At 37.8% G+C, this 23115-nt stretch overlaps 1 protein-coding gene across 1 annotated transcript in view; it reads right to left on the bottom strand.

Moving 5' to 3' along the window:
* The window catches only part of luzp2 (leucine zipper protein 2), a gene marked incomplete at its 5' end in the record, with an annotated part of 150097 nt that overhangs the window by 40248 nt on the left and 86734 nt on the right, over positions 1-23115 (bottom strand). The window contains one exon of the mRNA XM_083901252.1: positions 1549-1611. Coding sequence (XP_083757378.1) covers positions 1549-1611 — 63 coding nt within the window. The remainder of the gene's footprint in view (positions 1-1548; positions 1612-23115) is intronic.

The following is a 23115-nucleotide window of genomic DNA, read 5'->3' as shown; positions in this document are numbered from 1 at the left end:
TTGTTCTCTATCTTAATTCAGAAACTCCGTAAACTCTTACAGTTCTAATTATCACAGTACATCAAAATAATAGCTTTCATTTATTGCAACACTAGTGTGCATGCAGTAGATAATATCTGCTGTACAGGAATAAACAGCCTTTTGAGATCCTGGAGAATTTGATGACCAATTGAAGTAATTTCTATAATTTGCCTCGAGTATAAATTGCACCTTCATGAAGGTTATAATGATCAGTATAATGTCCATTTGAGAGCACTGCAACTTTATATTCATACTAGAAGATTTGGTCTGTGCTCCTGTTAACACTGTAGAACATTATGTAGTCTACACTCAGTGACATAGAATTGGATAAGAACACATTCTATCATCATGGCATAATTGAATCGTACAATTGTATTTGTAGTAATCTGTTACCGATACTGAGGAAAAATATGTTATTAACCCATTGACGCCTGGAAAGCATTGCCGCACTTCTACCACTGACGCCGGGAGAGCGGCTGCGCGTTTTATTCTCTCATAGACGCCAGTAAAGCGGATACGTCAATTCTCGGGGGTATAAGTGTTCCTCGCAACATTGTTTTGAAATTACTTAACGCGAACATGGAGGACTTTGACAGCGGAGAGATTTCTGAAGGCAGTGATTTTGAGGAGTTTCGTCTTCGATGACGTCATCGCTGATAACTTTGAACGCGCTGAACAAATCGACTGGGATTTATGGTTAAGACATAATTATGTTTGAAGACGACGAGGTCGGCGATAATGACGATAAATACCACCGTAATCGACGGAGTGTTTACAACCTAACTATTTGTAATTGCAACATCATGATGGATTATCAAGATATCATTCTAATTTCTAATTTTCCCGAATTGTTGGAATTTTTTCCACTTGCCCCCGCCCCTCCTGACCAGACTAGAAGTTCAAATGGCCCCCAGCTCATTTTGAGTTTGAGGCCCCTGATCTAAACAAATACAAAGCATGTAAAGTGTATGTAAAATCTAATACATCTTGCACCATGCAGAATTTATTTTTAATAAAATACAGTTCAACAGTGACAGTGGGACAAATAGGTGGAGTGGTGGGATTGACTACAGATCAGGTTTATTATGCATAATAATAATTTATTTCGAATAATAATCAATATTAATGTAGACAGGCACAGAAGTAAATATTGGTAAAAAAAAAGGCTAAGCTCAGGGACAGATTGCACATGTGAGTGATGCAATAATAACTATACTTCTTAAACCATATTGACCAATTTCTCCCATACCTGTAGGGTATCAGAATGGTAACCATGGTTACCTTCTGTCAAGCCGTCGATCACCACTCTGCTCTGTGTTATGAAAATATTTTTACATTTTTATGGAAACCGTAGCCTGGAGATAGGTCCACTTTGTGAATTCTCAACAAATATTATACATGAATAAATAAACTAAATATTATATCTGCAGCTAGTACATGAGCATTAAGCAGTTATTAGTATTAGCTAAGCATCAAGCATATGTGTGATAAAACATAATCAAGGCCAATTAAATATGAAATAATTACCTCCTCAGCGTAGGCATCACACAGTTTGTGTCCCGAGAGCAGTTTATTTTTCAAGCTCTTGTTCTGAAAAAAAAAAAAAAAGAAACAAGAAAGAAAAAAGATACCATCAGTGCATATTCCCTCAAAATGTTTTAGTGCTTTTTAAAAACAATCATGGAAACAGCGTGCTTCAGTTTCTCCAGCAGGACATTTGGCTTCACTGGATTTCTGACAGCAAGGGTTGGACTCCTTTTCAGACTAGCCTGAGGAGCAGTCAGGAGGCTGAGGATGCGAGAGTGCACTCACGCAGGCTCAAAGGCATCTAAAAAGGTCAGAAAAGTAGCTCAGGGCCAGACCCCCACTGAACTTTAAACATAATCACCAAAGCCTTAAAAATCATTTGACTAGCAGCCAGCAGCAGATGCCAAAAAAGCAGTCACTGGTCTCGTTGTGTGGTGCCAGTTCAAACCCTCTTTATAGTTTTAGAAACAAACAGCAGACAGTGAGAACATTACAGGCTGTCTCATTAGGTAACATGAACATTGTTAAAGCATTAATGATCTTCTGGTGGCTATGTAAAATGTTTTATTACAAAAAAACATGGTATTCAAAGCAGAACTAAACTTCTCTGGTGGTATAACAAAAGCTTGTATTGATTCAATTTGAAAATACACATTTTTATAAACTTCAGGACTTAATCTCAAATACCCAGACAAGCATCTATTCAAGTTTCTTCTTCTGTAATTTAGAAATAAAAACTTTAGAAATCAGTTTTCATCCAAATTCGAAATATACGTCTTTTTAACTGTTGAAATTTGGGTTTCCATTGGGCGGAGTTATCTCTGACACACACACACACACACACACACACACACACACACACACACACACACACACACACACACACACACACACACACACACACACACACACACACACACAAGCTGTAGATGTTCAATACAAAGAACTGTGTGTGAAACAATCACTGACCTGTTTTATTAATTCAAATAAAAATAGCTTTTTTCTACTCTTTATGTTACAATCGAATCACTTTTCTTTTCAGACTGAAATTAGTTTACTTTTCATTGACAGTAGTTAGTAAATGTTTTCAAAAAAACACGTTTCAGTTCCTAAAACACCATCTCTGTGTGAACAGGTCGCCAGTCTGGCAAAAAAAAGTATGCATATTCACTTCAACCTGTTTCCCTAACCCTAACCCTAACCCTAACCCTAACCCTTTGACAATAGTTATGGCCAGCAAGAGTCACATGACAGCAGCCAAAATTACCGTAAGACTGATAGGTTGCTAATTCAAGACAGCTGTATGAATGCACTACGCAGAGCAATCTGCCCCCGCATCATCACTTATAAGCGTGTGAAATGTCACGTGTGAATGCATGAGACTTGAGAGCTGCTCAGCAGAACCCAAGCGAGAACAGCTTTAAAGGTGAAGTAAGTAGTTTATAGTGCCATCTAGAGGAGAGGCTGAAATTTACAACAAAGAACTGCTCCTCTGCTCACCCCCTCCCTTCCCTGAGCGCTACGGTATCCGCAGCCAGTCAAATGTTGTCCTCGTTGTCTTTCGCCATGTCAGCAGATGAGGTTCGTGAGGCGAGGGAGAGGGCGAGATACCGCGGCCGTAGCAGACGAAGCAGAGAGAGTGGAGGCGGGACTTCCGCTACAAGTAAATCGTTTGATTTGTTCTCTCGCGTTTGTCCTTACAGGCTCCGGTAGAAACATGGCTAACAGTGGCAATGCAACGGCGGCCCGCGACCATGTTATTTTACATGACTTTTTGAAACACTACGAAAATGAAACAAAAACTATTATACAGCGACTAGACAATGCAGGAGCACATAATATGTATAAAAAAGTGGATTGTGGGTCAGATAAACCCACAAAGTGTCCCTTTAATTCAAGAAAACTGAAACGGTAACAAAAGAAACACAGGCATGCATGATAAAGGCAGACCTCGCTCTGTACCGACGCTGTTATAAACAAGTGCGTCCTTCAGCAACTTCTCCACCATACTTGTTTAGAGTGTGAGAGGATTACAGCGTATGAGCTTAGAGTGTGATCTGACAGACTTTGAAACAGCATGATGCGGCGTGTCGGGAAGGAGGTCCTGAACATCGCCAAGAATGTAGTTTTGCTGTGCTGTTTTTTTTTTTTTTTTTCAAAGTCAGTAATCTCCTGACAGTACCATGAATGGACCAGAAAACCTCATCACAATGTTTGCTATGCGGGAGGCAGTGCACGAGAGATTACAGGTGGTTTTGGTCTATAAGCTCTTAATTGTCATGTCAAAGTGTGACAGTCCATATCACAAACAATTGGGTTAAAGGCAGCTTTGGAAAACTAACTTATAATGAACTACACTGCGATAATTCAACTAAATTGTTTATTACACTCTTTAAAGAAATGAGAGATACAAGGGCATTTCCTTTCTTATTCAAATAATACAAAAGTAAGATAAACTGACTGAGGTGGAACCTGAGGCAGCTACACTCAATAACAGGAAAAAATAACATGGAGGGATACCACTATGATCAAACATTTGTGTTACACAGTTGTCATTTGTCAACACCTTAAGAAAAACTGGTTTAACAACAGAGACTGAGAAATTCTCCTAAGGGCCGGCAGCTACCTCCTCTTTCTATTTTTGTCAACAGAGTATTATTTATTGCAGCACATTTCAGACACTGTTGGGAAGTATGTCTGCCCTTCAGAATCAGCCCATTTTGTGCTTTTTTCCCCCCGTCTTTTTTTTGGCAACAGTGCAAGTCTGATGTTGTCCCTGTGTAGTACCCAGAGTAGCAGATAGTTTAAAAAAAAAAAAATACAATATTGCCACAAGCAATTATAGTTTATGGATAGGACACAAATTAATTCCGGTGGACACTGCACACATTTGTCTCTTACGTTTGCCATGCTTTGATTATACATTTACTGTTTGCTGTTGGAGACAGCTCAATGTCATTTGGTGACAATTTGGCTGGACAGTGCAGGGACAGAAGGACACATAAGGATGTGTATACAGCAGCTGGCCCTTTGACATTTCGCTTGTAAACGATGCGGCCACCTCCACAATTCTCACTCTGTGTCACGGCGCAACCCGACTGTGTTGACAATTAAATGTTTGATGGCAGCCATTAACAACACAGCTTCATCTGAAGTTGGAATGATCAATTTGTCTTGTTTAGCCATGCTAGCAGCATGGCGCACCAAATGAACCCTCTCCGAGCTGATAACATGCCTGTAGACTCTGAGTCTAGTTTTCACTTAATGGATGCGAATCAGTCAAACTGACAATATCATCGCCGAGCAGAGATTGAGCTTTGGAATGGCATTATTATAGGCATCTAATGACACGAAGAGCTGGATTTGGGTAGAGTGGTGCCATAAACAAGCTCTGGTAATTTGTGCGCCACTGAATTGTTTCCCAAAGAAACACAGCACTAGGGCATTATTAGTCGAACAGGCCATCTTCTACATCCAAACGAGAGATCAGAGGGTACCTTGGGAACAGTGGTGTTTGCTGGTCTTTGAAACAGAGGAAGCTCATTCCAGTGCCCGGTTGTTTATACACAACTTCCTACATATATTCTGCAAACAAACAACTAGAACAAGGAAACATGATAATTATGTAAAACTGAAATGCTATAATACTGTTTTTATTTACAGTGTGTATGTACAAAGGAAAATGGGCTATATCACCGAGCAAATAACACACAACAACAAGGTGTTCTGTCTACAGCAGGGCTCTTGTGAGCTCCCAGTCCCTTTCCAAGTAAGTATATTTCCAAGGAAATACCCAGTATTCATCATCCATACAGCTGTACATATGTGCACTCTTGTGAAGTGACACAGTGACATGTGTGGGCAGACGATAACAAAATGAAATGAAACTATTTTTGTTATGTTTATTGCAAAATGTGAGTTGTGGACATCAACATTTTATAAAATAATTCAGGCAAAACAAGCTTTTTCAGTTTGTTTGTGTTCAAATAAGCGATGAGGATAAAAAAAAACACGAGTAGCTCTCGGTCATTTTCATTTTGCCAAAGTAGCTCTCAGAAGAAAGAAAGGTTGAAGACCCCTGGTCTACAGACTTCCCTCACAAAATCCACACAGGACTGAGACCGAAAAGGCTCTGTGCCGTCCCACAGAGAACAGCTGAAGCTCAGCTTCAAGTGGTTTTGATGCAGAGTAAATAACAATTTAGAACAAATATCTAATTGCGAATATTTTGACATTGCGATTATGATATCCGAGGGAATGGTGTTTTTTTTTTTTTACTCACTTTGAAAATCATATTTAAAAGGATTATTGTCGGATATTTGTGCAGATCTGTAAGAAACAAAGATGTTCTCTTCAGTCTGTATGAATCTAAAATGCTATTTTGACACACATTCTGGCTTTAAAGGAGACATTTTATGCAAAATCAACTTTTTAATAATTTTAATACTTTAATGACTGACTAGTGTGAAAAAAATGTTTTTGTGGTCCACCTCTAAGTACAGGAGATAAAACACGATGTTGACTTCCGCACTCATTGCTACGTCACAATGAAAACATTCCTGGAACTGCTGTCTAACGTAGCTCCGCTTTGTCCCTAAAAAACGTGAGAGTGCAGTGTTCTATTCTTGGCTGCACAGTGCAGCACAGAGTTCTACACAAACTTCCAGCCTCAGAGGATTTACGTGTCCAGTGGGTTATATATGATGACAATGTAGATGCTAGAGTCGGCAAATGATGGCTTTTCCAAATGCCCTCAGTGACGCTGATGTAGTTTCCTGTGTCTCATTCGCATTTAAAGAGACAGGCACTCAAAAGTGAGCGTTCTGAACAGGGCTGTTTCGGCAGGGTGATTGAACTGCTGTGGTGCTTCATCCTTAAGGTATTTTGACCAAAGTATGTCACAGAAATAGGGTATAATATGTCTACTTTAAAATTGCTCCAGGAATGCATGCATGATGCAGGAATAAGAAATTAGAATTCAAAGCAGCTTGTACACATACAATGAATGTTTGATATTTGGTGGCTTTGATAACGCGTTGTTTTTGAAGATGACGTATGCTCCGGGCTTTCATGATGTAGCCTGCAATATAATTAGCAATGTGCTATACATAAGTGAGCAATACAGAGCAGATCCCTTAAATAAAACAGATGTATTGCTGTGCTGTTGTACTTCATTCACTATCCATATTGATTAAATCAGATTACCCTGACTGAAATGACTGAAATAAAAATATATGCTTTCAGTCAGTACGTTTTGGCTGCCAGCCAGTCACTACTTTGCTTTGTTTTGACCAAAGCATGTCACAGACATGTTCATGAGCACACCAGGGAACTAGGTTAACTTGTAAAAATAGGGTACAATATGTCTACTTTTACAACATATTGTGGCTCCTGTGATTTGGAAATTGCAGTATTTTGATATAATTTGGATGAATTGTTCAGCCCTAATGCAGAGGCTGCTACGGGAATACAATAATCATGCTCCATGATAAACAGCTGATTCTGAATTAACTAGTGACACATTCTAATTGCATTATAGCACATATTTAGTATTGAAATGCCAATACAACACAGTCCATATCTGATGGTATTTTAGAGGAAGCTGAGCTTCCCTTGCTGTCTTAGAGTAATTGCCACTGATTTGTTCTGAATTCATTCAATAATGGTTGAAAGACAAGGAAAGACCTCTTTTTTTGTTGGCTTACAGTACTATAATTTGGCAAACAAAAAGCTACGTTTCATTACAATATATGCTCTAGCCTTAGTCTTTTACTTTGCAATATACACCTGTACAGTACACTGCATACTTCAAAGTATACAGTGCATGCACACTGAAAAGTGGTAATGAGCTGGGGTGGCAGTTGTTTTTGTGATTCAGTGAGGCAAAAACTGGCCAACTATCAATTCCACACAGTTGCACCTCCTCTCACCCCAACAGAGGGACCACCATTCGAGGACAGGATGAACAGGCAGCTGTCATAAAATGTGACACAGTTTAGCCCCAGGAAATACTCAGAGTGAAAATGAGATCCTCTGGAGCTTGTATGTCACAGTGCATTATGCAAAGTGTGATACACTGAGCTGCATATGTCATAAAGTGTTACTCCTGCAGCGCTGTCATTCTGTGGACCTGAAAATAAAGGAACATTTTTATATGTTCATGTTGTGCCCATAGAACAATGCAGCACCCCATAAAGAAGTCATAGAAAAGCTTGTTGTGCGTCTCAGGATTACAGAAAGAAAAGACTGATGCATTTTGCTTTTGATTCATATAAAGACATTAAAATGCACACTAACATGGACAATTATAGATTTGAGGAAACATGTTATATATATATTAATATATATATATATATATATATATGTTGAAGGTTTAAAAAAACAGCTATTTGCCTCAACTCAATTTTCACACATTATATTAAAGTAGTGGATATGTTGACAGCCCCTGAGTGCTGATATTTACTGTCCATCTAGGTCATCTTTCACACCACTTGTCACACATTAGTGTTGGATCCTCTTTGTGGAAAGTGAGAGAAACCAACTCCTGTGGATTTTATTTATTTATTATTATTAATGCTTCAAGTTTGATGAAGAATTTGTAATGGCTGTGTTGCGTTGTCTCAAACTAACACACACAGTCAATCCTACACTCTTAGAAATAAAAGTGCTTAGTAGAACCATATAAGGTTCTTCGGCTTGTCCTTATAGGAGAACCCTTTTTGGCTCCAGGTAGAACCGTTTTATAAAGGTTCCACCAAGAACCCTTTTAAAACCCTTTATTCAGGAAAGGGGTTTTAAAGGGTTCTCTGGATCAAAATGGTTCTTACTGGAACCAGTAGTGTTACCAAGAACCCTTGAAAAAAAAAAACCTTTCTTCAGGAAAGGGTTCCAGGTAGAACCTCAGCCCTTGAAGAAGGACCCTTTTGGAACCCTTATTTCTAAGAGTGTACAGAGCCCAGAGCCCAGTACAGAGTTACTAAGTCATTAAAATCTTTTAAAGTTCATGTGGTCATGCTTCGTTGGCAGGAATACCTTACACCAGTCAGAGATGGTACAATCCAATAAGTGTTGTCACTAAATATTTTATTCTAAAAGGTCAAGAAGCATCATCAAATTAAAAAAAAAAGTGTGAAGATGTTCATGGTGTCACTGCTTTAATAGCTTGTAAATCTCAGTTGTGAATACATTACGTCGTTATTTGTGTTAGTTAAAGGTCAGAAGAACAGAACCATAGGAGCTACTCTTTTCAGTGATACCGATACAACACTCATTCTGCACCAACATTCTAAATGTATCATGCTAATATTAGCACTTGTATAGAAAAAGCAGCTGCAGCAGAATAGATCTCATTAGCTCAGTGTTTTTCAACCAGTGTGCCTTGGCACACTAGTGTGCCGTGAGAGATCGTCAGGTGTGCCGTGGGAAATTATCCAATTCACCCAATTGGTCTAAAAACATTTTTCGAAACAAATAATTAATTATCTGCAAATAATATGGATATAAATATTCAAGACACTTTGATAAGAAGGACTCAGTTGTTAATATAGGCTACAGAGTATAATTTTTTAAAACATTTTGTTTGGTGGTGTGCCTCTTGATTTTTTCAATGACAAAAATGTCCTTGGCTCAAAAAAGTTTAACAAACACTCCATTAGCTAATGCTCATTGTTGTGAGTGAGTGACCAAATTGGTAACTCTGGGTGATATTGTTCGGTTTGACAAATGTGTTGCTAATGTGAATAGTGAAGCTAGAATTAGTTTTACTGTGCCTGGACTTTGAGAAACATTTTTTTTTTTATCTTTATTGAAATCGGTATGAAAGAAAGCTAAGACCTCTCTTCTTTACTTGGCTCTAATTCACTGGCAGAAGTCATGATGTTACCAATCGAGGTTGGAAAAGTGTCACTATTCCTTTTTAACTTCTTTACAGGCAGACTTTTAAAATAATGATGGAATAATAGCAGGGCAGATTCATGTATTTTGATCTCAAATTAATGACGTGTTTGTGCATTCTTTTGATGTGGTTTATTCATGAACAGCAGTTTTAGTATTTTTTGTCTTATATCACTGATTTTGAAAGTTAAAAAAAATTGCACGTAAATAGCAAAAAAAATAAAATCATTAAATTCTTGGCTCCGTCTGACAGCCTCTGTCATAAATTAATGAGCAGATTCCACACGTAACATAAAAAAATACAATTTCTGTCAGTAGGTCCAACAGGCTTGTCAGCATTCTCAAAGCATGAGAAATTGGGGAGACTTGTATTTGATGAAAATTGCGGTTGAGCTTGCACAAGTCATGCAGTTGTGAAGCTGTGGAATGCATCCAATATAAATTACTGGCATTAGTAAAACACATGTTCAGTGAGGATAAGATATTAAATATGACATAGTAGTAATCTCATTTGACATTTAAGACATTTGGCAGGCTGGGCTAAACTCTCATGGCAGTTTCTGAGGGACTCTTCAGGTCAAAAGAGGGGATTATGCTTATAGTCTTAAAAGACTGCTGTCTTGTCACACAGTTTATGTGCCCTCTGTGAACCTATACAGCTCCAGGTGTGCTGAACTACCCGGTCCCAACAGGAGGATAAAAAACAATGGCCTTGCATTATCAAGGCTCAACATGACATGGTGAAATGTAAGTCGTCATTTACTGCTGAAAGGGAGCAGAATCGCAACATAGCATGTATTTTGACAAAGAGAACATTAAAGGCTTTTTGTGTTTTGATTTTTATCGCCCTAAGACTTTTGAAATAGGTTGAGCATGGCCCGATGGTGTGCATCATTGATTTTCTAATTTTTTGGAGGAATTATAATTATTGCTGATCTATCACGCTACACCAAGGCAGGCAGCAGCTCATCAGCAGCAGCTGCGCTGTCTGGAGCAGGGAGGTGGGCGTGAAGAGACTGTCCTCACGGTGGGTGAGACATTTTGACACGGTTCACCGCAGAACATGGTGTTATACTGAAGCAACGAGGTGTCACCAAAGGAGAGCACATATTTATTTTGCAGCTGACTTGGCGAACCTGTTTCCAAAGGTAAGCTAGTGAGACTACGATTAGCATTAGCGTAGGGCTAACATAATACAAACACTGTGTGTTTTGTGACTGTCAGCCACTGGCGTTAGCCTTTACATTCCTTATCATGTATTACCATACATACATATACATATACTTGCTACAAGCACTGCACTAGTAGTACCAACACAAAAATGTGGCTTTATTAACAGTGGGTAACGGTCCAGATTTTTTCTCTCAATTACAATGCCTTTGGATTTGGTTGGATGAGAAACACTGCATTGCATTTGTTGACAAACTAAAATGTCACAGTACTCAACGCAACTTTAGGCTTGGTGTTTCAAGAACCTGAAATAGTCTCTCCAGTAACCCATCCACCTGGACAGTCATCTTAACAGGTCATTGAATTTATCGCCATGCCTTGTATTTGTTCAAGCTTAATCAGAAATGACAGAACAAGCTGATCAATAAGATGGAAATGATGACAGTGAGGCCTCTAATGCTGAGAGTGAATTATCTATGTGACTAACTGAAGATAAAAAGAGAAACGCCTGGATAAATGTGACACTTCAAACTGAATTAATCAAACGCTGATATACACGACAGACCAAATATTATGCCCTTCACTCTGCAGTGAGGTGTTTCCACCACAGCTTTGATTAAACCTATGACAGTTAGTCTGTTCACACTGAACCTTACAGTCATTCCAGGGGAAAATGTCTGGTGGGAATAAAGGTCTGTTGATGTCAGATTTGTCTCATCAGTGACCATTTTAATTAAAAGGGGGTTTGGGGGCAGGATCTGTGTTTTAACAACCACTCGTTTGAATACATGTCACATTCAGAATTTTCCCCTTAAATGAGAAACTACAAAGACACTCAAAACAAGGAAAAGCATAATATTTTGAATTTATTCTGATTACACAAAATGAATTAAGTTATTTATCATTTCTGGCATATTATGACATACTTGAAATTCAGGGGTGCCAATCATTTTGACAAGGACTGTACCCACAATGTCATTATTTTATTTTTAAGTGTCTTCTGAAAGTGGAGTTCTGTTTTTCTGCTCTGATGTCTTATCACTATTTCTGGTGTCAAGACTTTAAAAGTTTAACTCCCATGCAGCCAGCGTTTGTTAAAACAGCCCCTAGCTACACTAGGTTAAGTCAAAAAACAAAATGTAATCTTTTGAACATCTCAAAGAAATTTCTGTTGTCACAGACTTCAGTCTCCGAGCACTTGTATTTCTATAAAGAAAAGAATAAACCATCCACTTTACAGTGTCACAGCTGAATAACACAGAAAACTGGTCACTCGTCTGGAAGCTGGGGGCCAGAAATCAATACCCATGGCAGGCTGTGAGGAATAAAGCAGCACTGCTAAGTGACAGCATGACACTAGCCCTCTGAACACATGCAGCCTGCCTTTACCTCCTTCAAACAAGCTCCTATGATTTGAGTTCAGTGCCAGTAACTATGAATCCACACAGAGTGAAAATGTAGTATTCGGTGCACAACCTTTGTGGAGAGTGACACATTCAATCTCACATGGAGTTAAAAAAAAAAAAAAAAGAAAGTCTAAGGGTGTTTTCATTCCTGAATGCCAGGCCCAAAGCCCACACCATGCCCATGTTTTCATAACAGTGAAATGCAAGAAACTTAAGTTTTCAATGACAAAGGAAACAATGAAAGAGCAGAACAATAAGCACTGTCAGAAAGAAGCAACCAAGTTGACTCTGAAAAGTAAAAATGCGCACACGCTGACAATCAAAACAATATTGCAATAGTTTCTGTTCTTCTTTCTTTTAATAAATCTGATTTGTATTATTCAATTGAATATTGTCTCCTTATTTTAACGTCTCCTCCATTTGTTTTTCATCTTCTATTATTGAAAAGGTGCCTAACCTCCCTTCAACTTCTTAGAAAGACTTAACTCTCCAAGAAAAGTGTTTTCAACTTTCAAATTCATTGAAGCATGATTCAAAAGGCCACCTTTTTTTTTGTCTGATCCAAACCTTGGATGTGAGGTTTGACCCATGCTCCAAAGCACCTTTCACACCTGCTATTTTTTGCTCTGATACACTGACAAGTCTGAAGGCCTGGACCAAACAAGACACAGCAGGTGTAAAATCTAATGCGTCTGCATTAATGTCAGCAGGTTTCTCAGGCTACATTTACACTGCACAGTGGAAGTGACCCAATTCTGATCTTTGCCTCCCATGTGGCACAAATTTGATATGACCCAGAAGAGTGTAAGCAGGAAAAAAAAAGCATGTGGATTCAGATATCGTCAGGGCAGATTTTTTCAATAATTAAAACTAATTTTTCAGCTTCTTAAATGTGAATATGTTCTGGTTTCTTTTCTCCATTTGACAAAGAAATCATTAAAACTAAATCATTTTGGATTGTGGACAAAATAAGACATGGATATCATCATTTCCTGGTTTGGGAAAGACACATTTTTCAACATCTTCTGGCTTTTTACAGACCAAACAAGTACTCGAATATAACCGAGAAAATAATCGACAGACTAAACGATGATGAAAATAATCTTGGTTTGCAGCCCTAATCTAAATTAGATGTGGAAACTGTCTACGGTCACATGACTCTCTTTGAACCTGTGCAATAGAGGATGAGGGCTCAAATCAGTGGACTCAAACCTTGGTTTCATGACTTTTAAGACTTTCAAACAATGATTTCTAAATCTAACACGACTATCAATTTGATGTGTTCGTCTGTGTAAATGCAGATATCAGATATGGGTCACTATTGAAAGACAACATCAAAGAATTGGGCATTAAGACCTCACTTCAAAGCAGACAGAATATATCTAAATGGTGGGGGTTAATTTTGCAAATTCCACCTGTTGCTGTGATTGGCAGTTTGATGTTGGCTCATGAACAGTTTTACTCGCGTGTTTAAAAAATTAATGAAATAAGCCGCGGGTGTTTTTAACCAGGGTGGTTGTGGGGATCTTCTGTCATTACTAAAAACAAAAACAAAAAAACATGGGAGCTGATGAGATTATTGCAGTTGCTGCAGCCTGCATGTGGTTTCTGTATGGAGTTTGTATGTTGTCCTTGTGTGTCTGCTTTCCTCCCACATGTCCTAAAACATACAGAGGTTAATTAAACAACATTGCCCATAGTGTGAGACTGAATGCTTGTTCGTCTCTGAGTGCCTGTCTCTTTAAATGCAAATGAGACACAGGAAACTACATCAGCGTCACTGAGGCTCTGGCAGCTAACAACAGTTAACATTTGGAAAAGCCATCATTTGCCGACTCTAGCAGGCACATTGCCATCATATATAAATGTATCCACTGGACACGTAAATCCTCTGAGGCTGGAAGTTTGTGTAGAACTCTGTGATGCACTGTGCAGACAAGAATAGAACAATTTGCGGACTTCCACTCTTCCGGATACTGTTGCCATCGTCTGCACTCTCGCGTTTTTTGGGGACAAAGTGGAGCTCCATGAGACAACAATTCCAGGAATGTGTCATTGTGTAGCAATGAGTGCGAAAGTCAACATTGCATGTTTTATCTCCTGTACTTAGACGGCGGCATGAGTGACTCATCTTTTTTCACACTTTGCCTACTCACAGGGCCTCCAGAATCCCAACTATAAGTATTACAATTATTAAAAAGTTGTTTTTACAGAATATGTCCCCTTTAAACTTTAAGGCAAATAGATTGCCAGCACCATAATTCCTTTACAGCAGATGTTCTGTGTGTGGCTGCACTCTATCGCTTCCACCCGAAGAAAATGATGAGAATTTCACCAACTTGATGATAATTTCAGAGTGGACAAAGGCTACTTTGATGGACTTCTTTAGTTTGAGTTTCAATGTTTTGCAAAAGATTTCTGCATTCAGAAAAAATATTGCGGTGTTTTCATGTAGCCTGGATATGGCCAGAAAAAAGGCCCATTGCAGTCATGCTCTAATCTGTGCATTCATCTGTTGCATATCCTCAGTTGAGTGCTAAATCTGCCAGCACTCAACTGGTGATTTGTAAGTAAAAAGACGTCTTAAAGTTGAGGTATAGAGACTCGTATTGTTTGAAATGCAATGTTCTTAAGATGTCTCGGTTACATAACAGTGGTTTAACGGCATTTTAACAACTTTATTTTTAGATGCAGTAGTTTTAATGCATATTTTACAGCTGCACAAAAAGGGAACAACTCTGACGCAGAAATCTGCGAATATGGGCTTTAGGATATTTCAGGCTGTGACGGCTTCTGTTCAGCAGTGCCATACACAGAAACAAAAAAAGGAGATTGTTTTTCTCTGTGGTGCTGCAAAGTAAAATGAAATAAAATTGCACTATGACAGTTTCTGAAGTGTTTTTTAATGTGTACCAGGATTCTTTTTGGAACAGTGCACAGAGCTATATTAGGAGGTCTTTTGTAAGTAGCAGTTCATTATAAACGGAGCATCCTGTGACTGTGCGGTCCAATAATAGATTACAGAATTGTTTTTGTGATTTCTAATATTGTTAGAAAATGGCCAATGTTTTTAAACTAATTGGACAACCCTTGGCTCCCAGGAATCATGAAAGAGGGAAATATTACCTATAAATACAAGAGGGGTGCTGAATTGGCTTTTTCACAGACAGTAACTGCAATTTGTCTTTGTGCATGTTACAGCACTTTGGCAGTTTTAGGAGAAAAAAAACAGATTTAATATAAGCCACCCTCCTGGTCCCGGAATGAACACACCCCCCTTTTAGCGCAAATCACTGAACAAACACATCCAGCATTTTGGTTTCTCTGCCACTCAAGTTTTCATTACAGAGTAGCTGGGGCACAATTACTGTAACTTTATGATTTCAATTTTCTCTGAATGGGCTTTTTCATACATGCAGACACTGTTAGATTTGCTCAAGGTAGATGATCTGATGTTCAATTCCTTAGCTTTGAGTTACCAAATCAACAGCAATGCCAGAACATATAGCTTAAGTGTAAATGACAGATTGCCAAATCAATGACGAAACAACTGTTACAACTTCTCTCCTATTCTGCTGAAGGCCCTCTTGAGGACATAGATACTGCAGATATGAATCCTTCCTGTCTTGATGCGTTTCCATGACGACTGAATGGAAAAAGAGGCGCGTGACATTATGTTTACGTGCCGCGACACAGCTCACTGTCAAAGACTGTTAAACATTTTTTTATTCAAATTAGTCCTTAAGAGGTTTGCAAATATTTTCAACGGATCCTTGTTCAGGGCAATGCCGACTATTATGATGGTAAATTGCAAGTCATTCTGAGATACTTTTTGTTTTTGAGAAGAAACCCAGCTCACTGTTAAAGTGTATCAGGGCAAACGGATCATTTCCTGATTTTCAAAAATTCATTGAAATTATTCCTTAAGAGCTTTGCAAATATTTACAATGCATCCTTGTTCAGGGCAATGCCGACTATTATGATGGTAAATTTCAAGAATTCCGAGATACTTTTTGTTTTTGAGAAGAAACCCAGCTCACTGTTAAAGTGCATCAGGGAAAATGGATCATTTCCTGAATTTCCAAAAAATGTCTTGTTTTAGTCACTCCCAGAGACTCCCACGACCCATATACTGTATTATGTGTCACCAATTAATATTCCTGTATTTTCTAGCTTTTTACTTAGAATGTATTGCAAAAAATGAAAATTTGATACATTTATCAAACCTATCTCTCAAAATGTCTGGTTTAACTACTGACAACAACTGATTCTTGAGACTTTAATGAGGGACATTTTAAGTTATTTATTTTGTGGAAAACCAATATCAAGCAAACAGTATTTTAATTTCAGTAAATATGTACACTGGTGTGATGCACTTGTACGCATTTGGCACATCTTACTGGTGATGCAAGGTTACAGCACATTATTAAACTAACTTTATGTCATGCAAATGTTCATATCCTGAATGTTCAGAAATGTGTATTGCAATAGCTGGCAGTTTTTTTTTTTTACCAATGCTGCAAAAACAGTGTTCATAAAGGCTTACATTATGGGCAGTTGGGGTTACAGTGTTAACAAGCTATTGGTCAATTTAAACAACTATATACAACTCTATAATACACAGTAGAGTTGGAGTGTGTGGGTGTTTGCACACTGTGTACAACAGCTTTCTCGGTTTTTCTAATTTGTCTTGTGGTCTTTAGCTTTAGGTACATGTAATTGTTTTTTTTTCCTGTTGTAGTTGTTGATTCTCTTAACACAAAACAATTCAAGCCTTTTGATATTCTCTTATCTAAATATGACAATTGTTTACTAACACATAGCAAGCATTTACTATTGACCTGGTTATATGGTTGCCTTTCTTCCAGAACTAATTTCCTTCCTGTACACTTGTTATGCAATGTTGCTGCAACATCTAAAAGGCTTGTCCATTTGGAACATTTTCTGTCAATTTCAGAGAAGCAGAGACCTACTCAGTGTTGTGCTTCAACTCATGGCTCATTTGTTTAATGCAGCGCGGTTTAAATAATGTCTTTCTTGATTCCAGCACATTTGTTTCTCTTCCTTTTCCTCTTTGTCAACAGTCAAGCAGCTAAATCAGTATTAACAGTGCTTTTAAAGCCAAGGGCTGTGGAGTGCTTATCAGAAACATCATGTGTCAAAATCCTTTGCAGTTTACTTTCCTGGATATCATTTTGATAAGTCCATTAACCCAACCAAGCCACATCTATCTATAAAGCAAGTTGCATCTGCGCGTCTGTCTGTCTGTCTGTGACAGGCGTATCACGCTGACCGTTAGTCTTTGGATATGGGTTGAGCATGGCACGATGGTGTGCATCCTTGATTTTCAAATTTTTTGGAGGAATTTTAATTATCGCTGATTTATCACGCTACACCAGGCAGGCATCGGCTCATCAGCAGCAGCTGTGCTGTCTGGTGCAGGGAGGTGGGAGTGAAGAGGCTGTCCTCACTGTGGGTGAGACATTTTCACGCGGTTCAACCCAGAACATGGTGTTATACTGAAACGACAAAGTCGATGTCCATTCACCAATACACAAGCACATATCCAACAGGTCACCTGACAGGCTTCAAACTTGGCATGTGACTTCCTCAGGGCAACCGTGTGCAGTGTTTGCGACATCAGATCTCTTTAAATTCGACAAATAACTGGGTTGAAAAAGATACAAAAAAGAAAAAGAAAAAAAACAGTATCAACCTGTAACCAATAACATAAAATAGCATTGTTTTGTTATAATGTGTCACAAAGAAAAAGATTGGGAACCACTGCTGCAACCTTCTACTGGTTCCTCCTTTATTTCTACTTCTTTAAACTCCACATATACAGTGTATGAGGGATCCATTACACTGCCAGTAAAATACAAATACTAGGTAGGTAAGAGTGCACTGACAAAATCTTTCACATCACTTTAATCTGTCACTGCCATCTACCTACACCTTGTTAATTTACAATAAACACTGTCACTCTCCCTGGATGTCAAGAGCACAATCACTCTTGCGTAACAAGTCAGGGCCTGCTGTCTCTGATATGTGACAACAATCGATCAGACCACATTGCCTGTCCGTTCACTACAAAAAAATGACACTGCATGCCATAATTCATTGCAACCCCTTTTCACTTGGACCTTCATTTTTGTCACTGCACTTTAGTGCGAGTCAGTGATAATGTGAAATTAGTTGTCATAGAAGACAACATATTCACCAATGAAATTGGAAACGTTAAAGTTAAGCTAACCTTTATTATTTAACGATATCAGTGTCCACCTGCCAGTTTTTACAGTTTACGAAAATAATAGCGAGAGGAATCGACCAGAAGAAATTAAATATGGAGGAGTGAGGACAGAGCAAACCATGAATGACTAACTAGCTACTACTATTTTTTTTTTTACATTGTATGATAAAAACTGTTCAATTGTATACAGCAGAGAATAAAAATATGCATGTGAAAAAAAAATGAAGACTATCGAGAATTATTAAAAAAAGGAACAGGGCAGAAAATTCTTGTAAAAATACAAAAAAAAATTAAGTTAAAAGTTAACCAAAGTGACATGAATGAATACTAGCGTAATAAAACATTTAATGATAACAAGAATAATATAATGAACTTTGGCCACTAACATATAATTATAATTTATCATTTCAAACTGGTTCATTTCAAAAGATCAAACAGTTCAATATCACTGGCACCAACTGAGGAAATGACAAAAGCTATAAATCACACAAAGTGTGCAATAGGAGTATTCATAGAGCTTCTAAATGTCAATATGTTAACTGTGTCAGAGAGGTCCTGAAAAAACAGGTATCTTGGTGTGATAATAAATGATACAATAAGCTGAAAATCTCACATAAAACATGCATTTACAGTAAACTTTTAGAAAGATTTCAATACCGAGTATTACCTGGACCACAAATGACTCCACATTCTAGACAGTTCACTAGTTTCACCATATTTTTTTTTATATATACATTTACACTATCATCACTATTCATTTTGAAAAAAAAAAAAAAAAAGAGCCATAAGGATAATTCATAATACCTTCACTGATCTGAAATTCACTGATCTGGTTCATTTTCAAGTCGCATAAATAATGTTTGACGTAATAAACAACCTACTTTCTGGCAATAGAAACAGAAATGTGTTTTTTTTAATAGAAATGGGGAATATAACTTAAGGGGGTGTTGGATTTTAAACATCTTTGCATCCATATAAAGGTAAAAATCCTTCTGTATGGTGGAGTGAAACTGCAGAAATGAGTGTTCACAAAGCTACAGCAATGTCCAAGTATGACCCAGTTAAAAAAAAAGGCACAAGCATATGATTTTATGCAGTACAGGGAGGAAGTAACTCTTGGATGGGATGTCGCAAAGATCATGTACAATACCAGTCAAAAGTTTGGACACACCTTCTCATATGATAGTTTTTATATTATTTTATTTTTATTTTTAAGAGATCCAAATTATGAAGGAAAACTAATGGAATTATGTATTAAACTAAATAAATAAAAACAATAAAGACACCAGAATATGTTTTATAATGTTAAGCATTCAGCTTAATAACCTGTAATAGTTTGATGTTTTATAATAACAATACAATAAAACAAATAAAAACCATTGAATGAGAAGGTGTCCAAACCTTTGACTGGTACTGTATATTCACTATATTCACTTTTTTTTGACATTTAATTAATGTTTATATGTATGTTATGTTTATATATATTAATATAATGTAAATAGCCTATATGTTTTATATTCTTTATGTAAATTTGGTAAAACATTTGAATATAGTGAGTATAAACAGGAAGTCAACTGATGATTATCAGGTACTAAACAGTGGGGTATGGGCAGGGTTAAATGAGCTTATGTTTCAGACATATATTTTTTTATAATAATAATAATAATGCATTATATTTGAAGGCGCCTTTCAAGACACTCAAGGTTGCCGTACAACAACAAAATAATAACAACAAAAAGTAACAGCAACGGGTAGAGAGTTAGAGAGTTAGAGGGAGTAGGCCTGTTTAAAAATGTGGGTTTTCAGATGGTATTGAAGATGGGGAATGAGACAATGTTCCTGATCCCGGGGGGGGGGGTTCCAGAGACGGGGGGCAAAGCGGCTGAAGGCTCTGGCCCCCATATGTGGTGTTTTGCCTTTTGCCTTTTCTTTATTGTATTATGTTCACATGTTTTAAATAAAGCCATAACATTAATGCAGTGACTTATTAGCTCAGTCATGTAGTAGTGTAGGCATGGTAACACCATGAATGCTTGTTGTTGTTTTTGAAGGGAGCTTCTCCATAAAGCAGACTTTAAGCATTGCCATTATGAAAAGCCACAGATACACACCACAAGAACACACCGCCTTTGTTGTTGTCACGTCCCTCAACGCGCATTTGTTTGTACTTGTTTTATCTGCGCTGCTGTGCGTTGTGACTGTCCAAATCACTTTAAATCACAACAAAAGTGACTTGACTTCATTGAAACAAGTTGAACATGAAGCTTATATCAGCAATTATAAAAAAGAGCTGCAGCTCGCTATTAATGACTGATTAACCTCTGTGGTTTTCATCTGCTTTGACTTTCATCAAAACACTATGAAAGTGTTTCCATTCACTGTCGACTCCATTTTTTTTTTACACATCAATAAATTCAGTAAATGCCCAGATGCGTGATTAGTTTTCTTCTTCCTGTCATTAAGCCATTGCAACACTGCAACAGAAAAACATGAAAGGAAGAAGACAACCATTTAATACCATCAGCAGCTTCGAGCTGAGAGTGTGTGGCATAGCTGTCTATTACAATGCTCGGTGAGAAACTGATGAATCCCAGCAGGATTCAAGTCGCTCTGTAAATCAATCTCTCTCAAAATACTCATAACAGGCGCTAAAAGCAAATCATTGATAATGACTTCAAAGTGAAACGCAGCCATAAAGCTTCCCGCTGACATCACAACACAAATCAACGGCACAACACAAATCACGCAGATCTGCAACATAAGGGCACATTTAAAAAAAAACAAATGCTGGTAAAAACAGCAGCATATGGTTAGCATCACTGATGTACCTTTCATTTCCATCAGGAAGTGGAAGCACTTTGTTCATATGCTCGTCAAGACCACCACATTAAAAGATGATATGCATATGACATAAACATGGTGAAGTAGTACTCTTATGGTTAACCTTTAAAATATACAAGGGGTTCAGAACCATCAACCTGCTGGTCAGTGGGCAATCTGCTCTCTCTTGAGCCACAGCAGTCCAACAATCTCAGCATATCTCCGTATTTTTCTGGAGCAAAATGCATCCAGCATTTAAAAACAAGAGCATACTGATGTGAACTCACCTTAATATTCAGTTTCTGAAAAGGTTGAAAACCAGTTTGCAGGAAATGCACGGCATCTTAAACTGGACCGTGACAGGACACATAATTCATAGTCACAAAGCTGTCCATGCAGAACTGTTTCTGTTCTCCAGTAGTTTCTGATCAACTGCTGGGAAACAGTTTTGGTTTTTCCTTTAAGAGGCTAATAAATAATTCAAAAGGTGAGTGACTGAAAAGACACAACATAGATATATATACTGTAGGACAACAATAAGGTGTGGTTCAGTCATATACAAGATCATTAAATGAGAATTGTTATCAGACTACATTTAAAAGTGTAACCTGAGATCAGGGAGAGTGCACTCTAAGATGGTGAAATGATAATGCTTCAGCACTTTTGACCTTTGTGATTCTGCACTTCTCACACAACTGCAATTGACCTCTATAGACATACAGTATATACTAGTCAACGCATAAATCAGGCAATAATATCAGGAAATCATATCAGGAAGATCATCTCTTCGCCGGCTGTTTTCATCATAAAAGTGACAATGGCTAATGAGAGAGCATTTTGCCAGATTCCCACAGATCCGGGAAAACAGTTGAGGCGAATCACTGCTCTGAAACATGCAGAAGAAGACGGTGTGATGGGAGCCCATCAAGCAACGGATTTTGTGGTTAACGATTGATAAATAATTGATTCGGTCCAACTGGCATCCAAGTCTGTACAGCAACGTAAACACAGGGAGTTGAAGATGTCAGGATGCTGAAGTCTGGAATAATGTTATCTCTAGTTGTTTCCAACTTCGTATAAGGATGAGATAATATATTCAGTTTCCTGATATCAATCTCCATGGATTTAAAGTGTGCAGTGAACTCTGACAGGTTCAATCCAGTACTTGTCCCATTCTTAGGCTGCCATGATAGTGGTTCATCAAAACAGAGTCATGTGACATCCGGAATTCTATTGATGCAGGCACATGTTTCTTATGATTTGCTGTATATGCAAGACTTAAAGGTGTCCTAATGAACATGTCTGTGACATGCTTTGGTCAAAATACCTTCAATCACCCTGCCAAAACAGCCCTGTTCAGAACGCTCGGTTTTGAGTGTTAGCAGTTAGCATTTGGAAAAGCCATCATTTGCAGACTCTAGCCGGCACATTGCTGTCAAATATTTAAATCGTATCCACTGGACAAGTAAATCTGGAGAGGCTGGAAGTTTGTGTAGAACTCTGTGCTGCACTGTGCAGACAAGAATAGAACAAAAAAAAAGGGCAAAACAAAAAACAAAATAGCACATTATTATTTCTTGATTAAGATGTCAACTTATGGTTATTTACTTGCATTCCTGAACAGAAAAAATGTGTTTTAGTGGTTGAATGCTATGCTTGATCGACTTCTCTTCGAGTATAAAAAGGTGAATTCAGTTCATTGGCCAAATAAATAACAATAACATTTAAGTTTTAAACAGGTTTTTGAAAGATTTCTACAAGATTAAATATGCTTTCTTGTTTTTATGACAGGTGCTCTAATACATTTGTTAAGCACTGGATATCCGGAAGCGAAGAGAGCCCTGGTGTGTGGCCATGTTCAGATTACTAGTCACAAAATTGAAATCAATTTCAAATTGAATGCATTACAGATCAGATTTGATAGTTAGTTCACGTTATTGATATCTTACATCTGAACATAATCTGCCCATTCAAACAGCACACATGGAAAACATACCTCATTAACAACAACAGATATTGTGAGACCAC

The sequence above is a fragment of the Microchirus variegatus genome (genome assembly GCF_963457635.1).
Source record: "Microchirus variegatus genome assembly, chromosome: 14".
NCBI lineage: Eukaryota > Metazoa > Chordata > Actinopteri > Pleuronectiformes > Soleidae > Microchirus > Microchirus variegatus.
The sequence above is the reverse complement of the archived record's forward strand: the minus strand, read 5'-3'. Positions and strand labels throughout refer to the sequence as shown.